Genomic DNA, 15,871 nt, shown 5'->3' with positions numbered 1-15,871 from the left:
ATGGCGACAGTGTCAGAGCTTTATGATGTCACTTGGGAAGAAATGCAAGATAAAATGAGAAAATGGAGAGATGAAAACTCAAGAAATAGTGAGCAAATTGTGGAGGCTGGAGAGGAATTAATTAATGAATATGCTTCTAAGCTTGGAGATGATATTTGGATCATATACGAACAGGTCATGATTGCAGCTCCAGACTATGGTCGGGATGACTTGGCGTTGTTTTGTCTTCAGGAGTTGAGAAGACAGTTCCCTGGCAGTCACAGAGTCAAGCAACTAACTGGCATGAGATTGGAAGCCATGGAAAGATACGATGGTGCAATACAGCTGTATGATCGAATTCTACATGAAGATCCAACTAACACTGCTGCAAGAAAGCATAAGATTGCCATTCGAAAAGCCCAGGGAAAAATGTGGAGGCCATTCGGGAACTGAATGAATATCTGGAACAATTTGTTGGAGATCTAGAAGCCTGGCATGAACTTGCAGAACTTTATATCGATGAACAGGACTACGCTAAAGCAGCCAATGGTGTGTTTAGAGGAGCTTATGATGATTAATCCACATAACCACTTATACTGCCAGCAATATGCTGAAGTTAAATATACCCAAGGTGGACTTGAAAACCTTGAACTTTCAAGAAAGTATTGTGTAGAGGCGTTGAAACTGAACAACAGAAGTATGAGAGCTTTGTTTGGACTTTACATGTCGGCAAGTCATATTGCTTCTAATGCAAGAGCAAGTGCAAGTGCAAAAAAGGACAACGTGAAATAAGCTAGTTGGGCCGCTAGTCAAATAAACAGCTTATCAGTTTGCAGGTCGAAGTAAGAAGGAAACCACATACTCTTCTAAGACAGTCGAAGACATGTTGGAAACACGGCAGATTACCCCATCTTAATGTTTTGAAAACTCTTTCATGTTACACTTCACAACTGCACAAGTGAACCTATTGGCTTGTGACCTATTTACTAAATGCCCAGTGCTATTTATATGCTAATTTCCTGTTGAGGCAGTTGTAAAGAATATGTTTATATAAACCTAAAAATGCCTTCCATTGCTAAGCAGAAAGATCAGGAAGGTCCATAGAAGAAGGATTTTAGAGTCTTATTGATTGTACATCATTCTGTTAATATCACACTGCTTTTAAACCATAATCTGATGTAGAAATAACCTCATTAAATAAACCATGATGATTTATTTAAAAAAAAAAAAAAGGAAAGGTGGAGAGCAAGACAAGAGTCCTAAAAAAATGTTTGAACTCCTCAAGCCACCCTTGCCTGAGAATCTCCTGAACTTTATAGTTATATGAACTTGTTTTGGTCAAGTTAGTTTGAGTCACATTTTGTACTTGCAGTTGAGTGAGTCCTAATTGAAATAATGAACTGGTGCCATGGGGTATAACTATGAACATAGTCCCTAAGTTTATAACCTGTGCCTTGTCAAATAAAAACATAGGCCAGACCCAAGCTCTGCTATGACACAATAATTAATTGGATCCACTCAGGAAAAATAAGACTCTTCACTATTCCATTCAGCCTAAGTACTTCTTGAGGGTTTTTTAAAGTATGAAGTCAGGAACCAAATGACAAATTTCAGATAGAAAAGCCATAGAGGAACCATTGCATTAGTAACATTGCTGACTTTCTGTTCCTGCTTAATAATTTTTTCTCTTTTGCCAAAGGTACAATGTGTCCTGGGCAACATCTATTTGGGTTTTTCTATTTCCTACTTGTGTGTCCTAGGGTAAAATAGTTCATCTACATGTGCCTAAATGTTCTCATCTCTGAAATGAGGCAGGGAGAAATAATATTCCTGTCTTACCTCAAAGGATTTCTCTGAGGTGACAATAATGTATATCTATATATACAAAAGTGACTTAAAAATTCAGAAGTCCAATAAAAATTTAAAAATAAAAAATGTATATTTAAATAGACCAGGCAAACCTTGTCTTTATTTTGAATTGGTTGAATAGCCTTAGCTAAAATGGTGTGCTGGCAAATGTTTGACAACAGACTCCCGGGGGAAAGAGAATGACCCTGATCTGTAGCAATGACAGATTTCCACAGTGTAAGCCCTCCCAATAGGGCCAATTTTAACCTGCCAACCAGCTTGCAAAATTCCTGAACATCACCTACCATGAGGTTGTATGAACCTGCACTAACACAACGTTGCTCAGGTATGTTGGTTTACCTTAACCTTACCTGCCTCAGTTTCTTCATTTATCAAAAGGCTTGTTCAAGTACATTTCATCTTCATGATTCCATAATATGATTATTTTATGTTTATCAGTTAGACGAATCCTGCATAAACTCATGATTATCCTACAGCTTTCGCTGAAAGGTACATCACAGTGATCTATTTTTGTAATGACACTTCTTCTTGCTATGATAATGCCTAGGAGGGCTCTTGGCATTGAAGGCTAATCAATCTTCAGTTTCATTAGATTAAACTGGTAATACAGGTTCTATAATATTTCTACCCGTCATGTGCAAGGAATTTTTCTGGTTGTGCTTTTAGGTAAACATTATACATATCACTATAGTATGTAGATATAAGTATTTTAAGTAGATGACCATTTCCTTGAGCTTATATATGGATATCTCTGAGACTGATACAGGTTTAAATCAGTGCTCAGAACAATATTCAGTAGATCTCTGTGTCTCACAGCTTCTTTATGTCTCTGTGAGTTATTAAAAAAATAAACAAAATGCCCCTTACTAAGCAACCTCTGAGATATGTTTTCAAATAGCACATGAAGTTGTCTATCACATCTTCTTCAACCACTCAAAAAGCTCAGTGATGAAAACAAAAACAGGAATGCATAACTTTTCTACTGAGCACGGGCAGAACTGTAAAGTGACCATGACTATATCATTAGTTTCGTCACAAACACATGGACTTTCCCTGGGCTTTCTTGCTAGTAATAACTAATCTCTGTGAGCATTAAGTTTCTGACAGTGCTGGAGGGCTCACACGAACACGCTTAACTAATGAACCGAGTGGAAATGGTTGAATTTGAATAGCGATGGCATCAGGTGATAGATTCTGCACAGAAGGGTTACTCTTCAGCCAGGGTGGCTTGCCATGACCTTCTCCCATTACCTCATTTCCTGGGGCTTAGTTATCTTGGTGGTTTCATAATAAAGAAATGATCAACTGACATTTGTGAAATGACATTATGTATGTGGTTATTCATTGCGGAATTGTTTGCAATTGGAAAAGGTTGGAAATCACATCAAAGTCCATCAGGAGAGGACTGGTGAACTAAACTATGGTATGTTCATACCACGCAGCCAGCAGTACAAAAGAATGCAAAAACTGTTTGTATTCTGATATGGAAAGGTCTCCTTACGAGCATGGAGTTTAGGATGCTACACTTCGTATAAACAATGGGAGAGATAAATGAGGAAACAAGAAACTGGTAAAACAGGTTTCCTCTAGAGAGGGAAACTGAGAGCCTGAGGAGAGGAAACTTCACCATATGCCCTCTTACCTATTCCATTTTCTATGACAGGTCTTACCTATTCCAACACAATCCACCCACACATCATAGGTACACTCTCTCCCACATGTACCTTTTTAAAGGAAATAACCTTTTTATGGTGGGAAAATATATATAACATCTTTATCATTTTAACCATTCATAAATGTACAATCTGGTGTATCAAATACATTCACAATGCTGTGGACCCATTACAACTATCTATACCCAAATTATTTTAATCATCTCCAAAAGAAACTCTGCAGCCATTAAACAAAACTCCTCCCCCTGCCTCAGTAATCGCTAGTCTACTTTCTGTCTCTATGAATCAGACTATTCTAGGTACCTCATATAAGTGGAATCATATAATATTTGTCCTCTGTATATGGCTTATTTCACTATTCCACATACACTTTTTTAAAAAAGCATCTACTAAGTGGATAAATAATATTATGAAACATTTTTTTCCTGAAATGTTTTTAGGAAGACAGAAAACAGATCTTGTGCAATGTGTGGACGTGCCTTGGACAAAGTAGCAATGGTCTCTGGTGTTTCCTAGAAACCCTGTTGTAACATTTAAAAGATTAACTAGTTGCCCAGCTTGCTAATGCCCTCCTATTTCAGAAAATGAAGTGAAATAGCCACCAGCTACTTCCCATACATCTTGACTCACATATGACAGGGTTCCTTAAATGGGGCCCCTAGAGGATTTTAGAGGGTCCAGAAATCTCTTCTGAAACTGTATGCACATTTGTTGTATGCTAGTCTTTTGGAGAGAATTTCTTTAGCATCCAGAGATTGTTAGTCAGAAAAAAAAAGCTAAACACCATTGCTAAATGAGGTAATGTTGTGCCTTCCTACGAAATACACATAAAAGCCCAAATCATCAACTAGCTTGTCTAAGTATATGATTAATGAACCCACACCAAACGATAAGCCTCTGACATAGGCCAAAGAAGAAATAAGTCTGTGACTGAAAATTTAAGTATAGAATTCCTATACTTAATAAAAATAACATGGTACACAATTTGATAGTATGTAGAAGAGAACATAGCATCAAGGGTTTGTTAATACAACTCTTATGTAAGGATATTGAGGGTTTTTCCATTCATTTCATAAATATCCATTGAATACCCCCTTTGTGTCAAATATGGTCTCAGTGCTCAGGATATAGCAGTAAATGAAACACTGCTTCTACTTCCACGGGGCTTGCATCCTACTAGTAGAATGTGAAAAAAGAAATGACAGTGTTCAGATAACCATAAGTGTGTCAGTGAAATTGGATGAAGATAGCCTGGAGATTTTATGTTCAGGTAGAGTGGTTGGGGAACCCCTTTCTGGGGAGATGGCATCTGAGCTGACATCTAAAGGGCAAGAAGAACCAGCCATGGAAAGAGCTGGGAGAAGGGCATGCCAGGCAGAGGGAACAGAAGTGCTGAAGCTTGAGCTGTAAGTAAGATGGGAGGTCCTTGAGTGCTAAGGGCTCACCACCACTCTTCGCTGTTTCCTCACACAGGGCTCATTCCTCCTCATCTAGACTCAGCTCCTTATCCTCCTCTTTTACATCCATTCACCTTCAGCAACAAGCATGATTCCAGCCCTCAATGCTCCTTCTCCCTCCTACATCATCCCTTTGAGCCCTTGATGGCTCCACTGCCTTGCCGTGTGTGCATACATTTCATCAACCCAAGCATGTGCTGAGCTCCTTGAGGAGAAGGATGCCTGCTTCTCTGTGAACATTGTCATGGACAGCAGAGAACAGGGCCAGTCGTGAGGTCAAGGTGGGCAGGACAGCCAGGACCACCAGTGCAGCCATTTAGGTTGAGCCCACAGGCACAAGGATCCTCAAATCAGATTTGGCCATTACTTGTCACACATAGGGTATGACCACATTTGTGTGTTAAAAGTGCAATATATTAAACATTTAAATATACCACACATACAAAACATATAAATATATCATAATTTTGTTGTTTAAAAATAGGAAACAAAAATTGGAAGTGGCCTAGGTTTCTCTTACCCTGAAAGGCTTGAGTATAAAGAGAATGAGTTTTAAAGGAAGGTGGCTTGGAATCAAATTCTAGCTCTGTAATTTCTTGGCTAGATAACTTTGGGCAGGTTTTTAAACTATGTTGAACAGGTGTAAATATGGGGAATAATTGTGTTCAGGATGGATTATAATAAAGCCTTACACATACTGAATTTAAATGATGAGATATAATTTAGATAAGATTTTTGGAATTTCAGTTGACATTGTGATGGGATGAGACTTTGGGGACTTGGGGATGGGGTGAACCTACTTTGCATGTGGGATAGGCATGGCTCATTTGGAGCAAGTGGGCAAACTGTGGTAGGAAGGATGACCTCTCAGAGGTCCTCATCCTAATCCCCAGAACCTATGACTACATGGCAAAAGAGACTTTACAGATAGATTAAGTCCTAAGGATATAACCTAGAAATGGAGACATTACTAATCACTTGAGTCCTTCAACGTACAAGAGAAAGAGAATAGGTCAGAGTGCTAACTAAGAGATAGAAAAACTAAGGCTGCCATTGCTGGGTTTGAAGATGGAGGAAAGAGATATCAAACCACAGCAGTATCTAGAAGGAAAATCCAGTAAAATAAGTCCTACCTATCGAGAACTTACAGAAAGAAACAGCCCTGCTGATGTCTTGATTTTAGTACAGTAAAGCTGCTTGACTTCTGAGCTATAGAACTGTAGGAAAATAAAACTTGGGTTGCTTTAAGCCAGTGGTCGGCAAACTGCGGCTTACGAGCCACATGCGGCTCGCGAGCCGCCGTTTGCCGCTCTGTTGACTAATGAGTTTGCCGACCACTGACCTAGACTCTCGATTCCAGTAATTACAGGCTGTTGTTGTTCCTTGTGATTAAGCCCCTATCCCAGTGGTCGGCAAACTCATTAGTCAACAGAGCGGCAAACCGCGGCTCGTAAGCCGCAGTTTGCCGACCACTGCTTTAAGCCACTAAGTTTGTGATGATGTTACAACAGCAGTAGAAAACCATTACAGTACCTAATTTATAAGGAGGTTTGTTTTTATTAACAAAAAAATATGTAAAGAGGTAAATAATTCTGAGATGGTATAAATGCAACCAATGACCTATGTGGAACTATCTTCAAAGGACTTTTTTTTTTTAAATTAACTTCACCTATTTCTTTTTTTTTTTTTTTAATATATTTTATTGAGTTTTTACAGAGAGGAAGGGAGAGGGATAGAGAGCTAGAAACATCGATGAGAGAGAAACATCAATCAGCTGCCTCCTGCACACCTCCCACTGGGGATGGGCCCACAACCAAGGTACATGCCCTTGACCGGAATCGAACCTGGGACATTTCAGTCCGCAGGCTGACGCTCTATCCACTGAGCCAAACCGGTTTTGGCTCAAAGGACTTTTTTAAGTTTCTAGAGATAATAAAATTCCAAGATTTTGACAGATAGACCTAAGAAAATTGCCTAAAGTAGGGATAGCAAACTCAAATGCATATGTGGGCTCTGCTGGTAACATACATAAGGGAAACAGGCAGGCAAGTTGGATGCTGCTGCAGATTGGAGGAGTGGCCCCATTTAAGGAACAGACCCTAGCCTAGCTGACTGATGGCAAAGAAAATGCAATGCAGGTCCAGTATTCTGAGATACTTCAAATTTTCAAGAAGCAGAAATCCACATCTTCTGCTATGAAATCCCCAGTGTTTACATATTGGAAAACAATTCACATTTAATCAGACAAGCATACCTTATTACAGGTTTGGTCCCAGACTACCGATATAAAGCGAATTGTAATCTTTTTGCCGGTGGAGGTCTTGCATTCAATTTGTAAAAGATGCAACATCTGTGTGGTGCAATAAAGCAAAGTACAATAAAACGAGGTATGCCTTTATAGACCCCGCACACAATTTTTAGGCAAAATTTTGGTTAGGTCTACATTTAGTCCCTCAGGTTAGTATCTCTAGCCAATTAGTGAACACATGTAAAACCCAAAAAAGTAAGCTACTTTTTGTTTGTTTATCATCACCCAGGGGAGAGACAGAGAGACAAACATCGATGTGAGAGAGACACGTCCATTGGTTGCCTCCTGCATGCACACTGACGGGGCCAGGGATCCAGCCTGCAACCAAAGTTCACACCCTTGACCAGCAATTGAACTTGAGACCCTTCAGTTTGAGGGCCGGCACTCTATCCACTAAGCCAAACAGGCTAGGGCAAGGTAAGCTATTTTTTAATGCATTTTTGTGGGCTCTCTCATAGTCTTACATCATAAAATCATACTTTGCACTGCTTTTGGTAGTTTACCCAAATCTAAAAAACTATGAATTTTATGAAATTAAACAGAAGATAACTTCAAATGTGTTCAAATCCAGTTTTATTAGAATTTGAGACTAGTACAAAGTCTTTCACTATGACCACTGGACATACCAGACATGAGTTTATGTTTTTGGTTTGTTGTGGGTTTGAATACATCTACTTTTCTAAATCCTTTGCCCTTCATTTCATTACCAAATGTCAAAGTACTTTAAGTTTCTCTATCTACAAAACCCTATTGTTTATAGAACAGGAATTTGTAAAATATGATTGAAAAAATAAAATCCACAGATTCTGAAAATTCTCTTCAAATATTAAGAACATACAAAGTATACTAAAGACATCTACATTTAGTTATCCAAGTCACAAAGCAGGCATTTGATGTCCATAGTTTTTATATATTGCTAATTATAGTTCAGAGACCAAAGCGTTCCCAAAAGCTGTAAAACCCTTCACTGACATTCCCAGTATGGTTCCAATAGATTTAGAACAGGGGTGAGAAACGTTGGTCAGCGGGCCGTATAAGGCCCGCAAAATCATTTGGTCTAGCCCTGCCAAGGCATTAGAGGTGAATTAATTAAATGTTTGACCAAATATAGCAGTCTAATTTTTAAGTTGATATTTGTATGGCCAGAGAATGATGTTATAAATTTCCAAATGGCCCTTGGCAGAAAAAAGGTTCGCACCCCTGATTTAGAGAATAAGACCAGGAGAGTACTTGATTTGGCCTTTAAAATCACAAGCCTTTTTTTTTTCTTTAGTGATATTTTTCTTCTGTAGTTGCTTAGGGCACTATTTGCTTCCTTAATGCCTTATAATTAGCATCTGCCTTACAGGAGATCTAAGTATTGGCTTTGTAGAGTGTATGACTGAACAGCAAATGGTGGGAGGCCTTCCTATTGAAGGCGAAACTTTGCACAGCTCATAGAGGGCTGGGTGCTCCTTAGTTGTTCTCCAGTGATCCTGAAGTTGCCTGTAAGAAGGAAAAAAAGAAAGCTGTGTAAGAATCTTCATACCAGACATTTCAGCTTGTTCTAAGTAGTCCTTCTTTCTTATCAGTGTATGGAAACTCAGCTATGCAATGGAGCCCTATTGTTTTGTTCCTGTCTTAAGAGTAGCTCTTAGGAATCAAAATGCTGAAAACAAAGCAGGGCAATCACTTGTGGAAATTGTGCTCTGGCTTTTCTCAAAGGCTGTACTTCTGTAAGATTCATGAGAATTATTTTCAGTCTTTACATTCCTCTAAATAGCCAACTTATTTCGCCAGAGGTAGAAGATTGCCACAACATATTACCATTATTTTTAGGTGGAAACACCTGTTCCTCAAGGGGAACATGCTAGTCTACATGATTGTCTACTGTCATTTATTTGTGGTCTGAATAGCAGCACTACTGAAAGAAAAAGTAATTTGGCAATCAAAATAGGCATGTTTCTTTATTTGGGTAATCGGAATAGGGTCTCAAACTTTGGAAAGGTTAACTCTGCAAGTTATTTGTGTTGTCTCAGCAAATTAGACCGATTAATAATAAGTCACAGCTGAAGTTATATCAAATATATTGCACTCTTATTTCTCTAATAAATGAAAACATTTTCTTTAGAAATGAGCATACTTTTGAACTTAATAAATCTTTGCATCTAATTTAGATTTATTTATATATTGAAAATATAGTCTCCAAAGTTAATGAATTAGGATATAAGGAGCCTTTCCCCTAAGTTAAGGTTCATTTAAACTTTAATTTGAGAATATTTAAAATATTTAAGTAATATCTAGAACAAAAAAAGCAATGAATACAGTGTAATGTTACCAACCCACAAAACACTAAAAGAGGGAGAGAAATTATACTTACAAATGGGGTCCTGATTCCAAATTTGCTATAGAATGTCATGGTGACTTTGTTTCTATATCCTGTTCTTTGATCAAAGGCTTGGCATGTATCAAAAGGTGGGCTGTACAAGTGAAGGCTCACAGCAGGTTCTGTATGGCTAATATTTTCTACTCGATGTAAGCCAATGGAATCTAAACAACAACCAAGAAGAACAGATGAAGGGTTTTAGAGGATTGCTGTAAGTAAAAATTTTGTCAGTCACGTAAGATCATAAATCAATTGGGTACATTAGGAATAAAATTTCTTGTTAAAGATAATAAGACACATGCATTCTGTTATTTCCTGAAAACATCCTACAACATCAGTAAAAGACTAAAAAAGGCATCAACATACATAAAAAAGAGAAAACATTAATAAAAATTTAAAAGCTTGAATGTACAGTTGACTCTTGAACAACATGGACATTAGGGATGCCAACTCCCACACCCTATAGTCAAAAATCCACATATAACTTTTGACTCTCTCAAAACTTAAGTTGTCCCCAAGTATCGATGGGGGAATTGGTTCCAGGCACCTATGGATATAAAAATCTGAGGATGCTCTAGTCCCCCGCCCCCATGTATAAAATAGCATTCATCAAAGCATACAGTCAGCACTCCACATCCTTGGACCTCCAACCTCAAATTGAAAACATTACAGGTATTTATTGGAAAAAAAAATTTGGGTATACATGGACCCGTTCAGTTCAAACCTGAGTTGTTCATCATTAACTATAAATGAATAGCTCTGCAGGAGAAAGAAAGCTAAATATTCATTCATACATAGAGATAGCCAAGAAATAAAGTGATTTATATTATGAAACTCCCTCTCCCCACCCAAACAGCTCAGGAATTGGGAGCATGGGTATTTCTGAATATGGGGAAGATGTACTCTAAAAGTACAAGAACTGGTTAAAAGCCTATTTCAGTTTAGAGACTTACATCCCTTTTACCACTTCTCCCTCTCCTTCCTTCTGGTAGAAGTCTGAGGTCTGGTCTCTAGAAAGAATATAATAGATCAGGAAAGGTGAAAAAGAGGTGACCAAAGTGAAAATTTACATATTGAATGAGAAGAGTCCCCCTTTCTTCACCACATAGCTGCCAGAATGCTTCCAGACAGGAATTTTCTTCTCCAGGAAGGAGATGGGAAGCAGTTTCCCAGGGAATCTGATTGGCTCAAGAACAAAGAACAACTGCCATTGGTTGTTCATCAAGAAAAAAGCTCTGCCAGATTATCCTAGAACGAAGTCCAGTGTTTAGAGCTACCAACTGATATTTTTTGTCCCTGGTTTTTAAATATTAGCACACAGCCAAGGTCACCAGACATTTGAGCAAGTCCTCTAGTATGAAACACAGAGGCCAGAGCAACCTAAAAAGAGCAGCTAGAGACAGACATAATTCGAGAGAAGGCTTAAAAAACAAATGTATCATTAATATCCTTAAAGAGATAAGACAAAATACTGTAACAGAACTAGAGACTAAAAGGAGCTTTTAGAAATAAAAACCTGAATAGAAAGGTTGGAAGAAAAACTAAGGAAGCAGAGGAAGACTCAAAGAACAAAATAACAAAGATAGAAAATAGGAAAGAAAGATAAAGTAAATCAAGAGGAAGTTTAATATCTGAGCAATGGGAATTTCATAAACAGAGAAAAAAAAATGAAGTCAAAGAAATAACTAGACAATATTTGATTGAATAGAGGGACATGAATTTCCAGATTTAAAGAACCCACTGAGTACTCAGCACAATGAATGAAAATCATGCAACATGGTATAAATCACTATAATATTGGAGACAGAGAAAATATAACAAAAGATATCTCAAAAGTTTCTAGAAAGGAAAAATAGGTTTCATAGAAAGATTCAAGAATCAGAATGACAGTAGATTTTCAACAAGAAGACTGAAAGCGTTGGCTGGGTATCACAGTTGGTTAGAGCGCTGTTCTGATATGCCAATGTTGCAGGTTCAACCCCCAGGTCAGGGTACAGACAAGAATCAACCAGTGAATGCATAAATATGTGGAACAACAAATGAATGTTTCTCTCTTTCTCAAATCAATAATAATAATTTTTTTAAGACCAAAAACTAAACGATAAGGCATTACCTCCATTGTTCTGAGAGAATGTGATTGTCAGGTCAGAATTCCATAGCCAGCTAAATTAGCAGTCACATTGCAAGGGTTGAATATAGAGATTTTAGATATATAAGGTCTCAAAAAATTCCTTTCTGGAACCCTTTCTCATAGAGCAACTGGAGGACATGCTCCACTAAAACAAAGGCCTGGACCAAGAACTAGACAGAAATGAGATCAGGAAACAAGGGGATTAGCAAAAGAAGATGGCAAAGGAAAAGCCTGGATGATGTGAGGGGACCCCAGGATGACAGTGGAGCCCTGGCCTTGAGATCAACCAATCCACAATGAAGCTGGTCAAAAGGCCCTGGAGGAGATGTCTCAAAGAAGATTAAAATAAAGAAATAATGAAAAAATACATGATTTTGAAAAAATATGCTGAGAGGAAATTTATAGTTAGGAGAGGATTTGAGGATTAGTCAAGGGAGGAATTCAGTATAATTAGTGGAGCTAATGTAGGCACCCAATTTGGCCTTATGCTTTATGATCTAGCTCCATGAGGGTGCGTGATAAAGAGCAAAGCCTAGAAGCAGAAGACTTAGGTTCTACTCCCTGAAACAACTCACAACTTCTAGAACCCTCGGTTTTCCTCACTTCTAAAAATGGGGCCTGATTCTCAGATCCGTAAATTCTTTAATTCTAAAGCTTACTTCTTTCATAAGATACTGGCTGAAGCACAATCTTGAACAAAAGTTCAATATTCTTAAGAAGTGACGGCCCTTACACAAATTATTTGTTTCTCCAATTACAAATACATACACCATCCAATGCATGCTGGGCAATCTGTACACAAAGGCCCTGCAAAAACTAGTTGCCTGTCCGTTAGAGAAGTTCCTAAGGCTCATGTCTGATCCCAATTGTTAAGAATTCCAGCATTATTATTTTTGTCTTTGCCTCCTTTTCTTTGCCCCCTCTGTCATAGTAATTCTGCACTTGGTGACACTTATGGATACTGGTTTGATCCTGGCCATGTCCATCTTTTTTCTATTACAATAGGTAACTTCGTCTGCTTGCCCCAATTCTCCCTTTCCTCCACCCTATGTTGCACACTGCTACCATATTGATCAAGATATTCCCAAATAAAATTCTGCTCACCAAAGCAAGCTCTTATTTTAAGCTGGCCTTGGAGGCCTAGGACCTGATCTCACTTTACTCTTGCACTACTCCTGTCCAAGCCCATTCTTCCTTCTTTCCTCCAGGTAGACCATTCCTGACGAGTTTTTATTTTTTTTTGCAGTGACTATGCCTTCATTCGTGCTCTTCCCTGTACTTAAAACATCCTTCCCACTGATCAGTATCTATCTGCACTCCTCCTGCACCGGTAAAAATAAAAGGTTGTAAATATGTGGTTTTTAATCATATGAGTAATTAGTCTACAGAAATATTTAGCTTATTCCACCCAATATTTTACCAATTGGCAAAATTTCCCATAAACATCTATGGATAAAGAAGTCAGGATGCTCTCGCTGGAGCTGGGTGCCTGTTGCTGCCCCGTGGCTTGCACACACCAGTCCCCAAGCCTTATTCCCGGCCTGCAGCGCTCATTTATCTTATCTGTTTGGCTCCTATACTCTTGGCATTGTAGACTCTTTGCCTATTCTTCAAGACCTATCTAGGTTCACAAAGACTCTGCGACTTGCAGAAAGTAATTACTCTGAAAGGCTTTTTGCTTTTCTTGTGAGTTATATGGGCAACAAACTTGTTCTTGAAAATCTGGTGTGCCTCGTATATATAGCAACCCTCAAGAGTTTTCTGCTACTTAAGAAACTAACACCTTGTGTTATGTGAATGAGAAGAAAAACTTCCCATACAGTAGTCCCCCTTTATCTGCAGTTTCACTTGCTGCAGTTTCAGTTACTTGCAGTCAATCACGATCTGAATATATTAAATGGAAAATTCTGAAAATAAACAATTCATAAGATTTAAATTTCTGTTGTTCTGAGTAGTGTGGTAAAAATCTCCCGCTCCATCCCACCCAGATGTGAATTATCCCTTTGTCCAACCTGCTGTACAGGCTCCTTGCCCTTTAGTCACTTAGTAGCTATCTTAGTTATCAGATACACACACACACACACAGGCCACATTTACATAACTTTTATTACAGTATATTGCTATAATTGTTCTACATTATCATTAATCATTGCTTTTACTCTTACTGTGCCTTATTTATAAATTAAACTTAATCCCAGGTATGCATGTATAGGAAAAAAACATAGTATATATAGGGTTCAGTACTAACTACAGTTTCAGGTATCCACTGAGGGGGAGGGGTGTCTTAGAACGTTTACCCCTCAGATAACGGGGAACTACTTTGTAATCTGACCTTTCTAAATGTACTCTGAAACTAATGAACAAATTTAAGCCAGTACCAAGGCCAATATCTGTCTTTAAAGAAGATCCTTCTTTGCCAGAAAAATCTCTATAGTATCTTATTATATGTAAGTGAAATAGCATCCAATAAGAGTATGGCCTTTGGAATCAAATTGCTTAGGTTAGAATCCTGGCTGCCACTTAAAAGTTGAGTAATGTGGACAAGTTATTTAATCTTCCTGTGTGTTGGAATTTCATCCGTAAATGGGAATAAATGATCTCATATAAGCATAACAAGCTTTCTGGAAAGTTATTATCCCTTTTAAGAATACAGATGTTAATCACTGCCTCCCCTAAAAAGCATTTGGTTTTCCATATCACAGTTAGGGGAAAGAATGAATTCTTAGTGAGAGATCTATAAATTACTGCTGAATAATGTGCTTTGTAAAGTTTCCCTTGAGAATATGCCTTTAAGTATATGCATTTTAGAAAAATAAGGACTAGCTAGCATTCATAACTACTTCCAGAACATTGCTTTACATTTTCTTTTTTTAAATTTTCTTTATTCATTGATTTTAGAGAGACAGAGGAAGGGGAGGGGACAGAGAAAGAGAGGGAGGGAGGGGGAGAGAGAGAGAGAGAGAGAGAGAGAGAGAGAGAGAGAGAGAGAGAGAGAGAGAGAGAGACATCAATTTGTTGTTCTATTTATTTATTGACACCTTGGCCTCACTCCTTCATTAGAAGACTCTACATACATAAATTCATATTCAGTTCTAACTGTCCTAAGATTTGGCACATAAATGACGTTTCAGTCAGCACTAATCTACAAGCATGTGTTTCCAATAAGTGATTCTAGTCCACATGCAAAACTTTAAAAAGCAAAACCCATTGCTCTCAGGTCCTTTTCCAAGCATTTGAAATTAGTGACTTCATGATCCAAGTTCTACTGCACATGTGTAAGTAACCAATATTTCTGATGGGAGTTAAAGGTTTTTCCCACTTGCCCTTAGAAAAAGCTATTGGATGTTACCGTTGATGTAGGCACACTGGTTTTCCCTCAAGATTCTTTCAGACTTCTTGATCATCTCATTGGACTTTTTGTCAGGCCAGGCAAATAATGTCTCCTTTAGATTTCCCTGCAGCATCTTCAGAAAGCAGTGGGAGTTGGTGTGGTCATGGATACTGCTAGATAGACACAAAAGGACAACTGAACTCAGTAGATGGTCCAGTACCCAGACCTGCAGTAACGTTCAGCCCAGAGCTGAAAGCGGCACACTGTCAATAGGACATCTCCCAGGACAAAATCCATTTCAGCTGAATTTTGAAATGTCATCAATTTATAATTCAATATTGTGTAATATAGAGAAAATGTCTTCCATATCAATGCATATAAGAGGAGCAGTTTTCATACATACCCCCTACTAAAGAACAGTTAATTTTTTCAAACCCTGTTATAATACTACTTTTGTAAGAGAAACACAAAACCAGCAACCTTTTATCTTCTCCAAATGCAAATTTTAATAACTCAGTTAAGCTGCACTAAAACTTGATTATAAAACTGCATTGGAGAATTTTTAGGAAGGACAAAAATAATCATCTATAATCATTGCATCACACTGAGAAGATCCCTTAACATTTGATGATTTTTTCCCAGGCTTTCTCTCTTTTATCCTTCCTTTGGGGGACAAAAGGTATATGTATCTATTGCCACCATCCTATTATACTGTAATATACATATAATGTTAACATTCTGTAGATTTAGAGCACCCT

The 15,871-nt window shown here is 38.0% G+C and overlaps 1 protein-coding gene and 1 pseudogene across 3 annotated transcripts in view; one reads left to right on the top strand and one right to left on the bottom strand.

Moving 5' to 3' along the window:
• On the top strand, nucleotides 1-895 carry LOC308253109 (ER membrane protein complex subunit 2-like; annotated as a pseudogene). The gene is made up of 2 exons: nucleotides 1-712; nucleotides 816-895. The product of its transcript is annotated as an ER membrane protein complex subunit 2-like (transcript).
• A 5,773-nt stretch (nucleotides 896-6,668) lies between these two features.
• The window catches only part of CDO1 (cysteine dioxygenase type 1), a 22,000-nt gene continuing 12,797 nt past the window's right edge, over nucleotides 6,669-15,871 (bottom strand). For both annotated transcript variants that reach the window (XM_080679828.1, XM_080679827.1), the window contains 3 exons: nucleotides 15,132-15,286; nucleotides 9,646-9,815; nucleotides 6,669-8,771 (listed from right to left, as the gene is read on the bottom strand). In XM_080679828.1, the coding sequence (XP_080535954.1) occupies nucleotides 8,742-8,771; nucleotides 9,646-9,815; nucleotides 15,132-15,286 (355 nt within the window). In that variant the 3' untranslated portion in view covers nucleotides 6,669-8,741. The remainder of the gene's footprint in view (nucleotides 8,772-9,645; nucleotides 9,816-15,131; nucleotides 15,287-15,871) is intronic.

Source organism: Plecotus auritus (genome assembly GCF_963455305.1).
Source record: "Plecotus auritus genome assembly, chromosome: 7".
NCBI lineage: Eukaryota > Metazoa > Chordata > Mammalia > Chiroptera > Vespertilionidae > Plecotus > Plecotus auritus.
The sequence above is the reverse complement of the archived record's forward strand: the minus strand, read 5'-3'. Positions and strand labels throughout refer to the sequence as shown.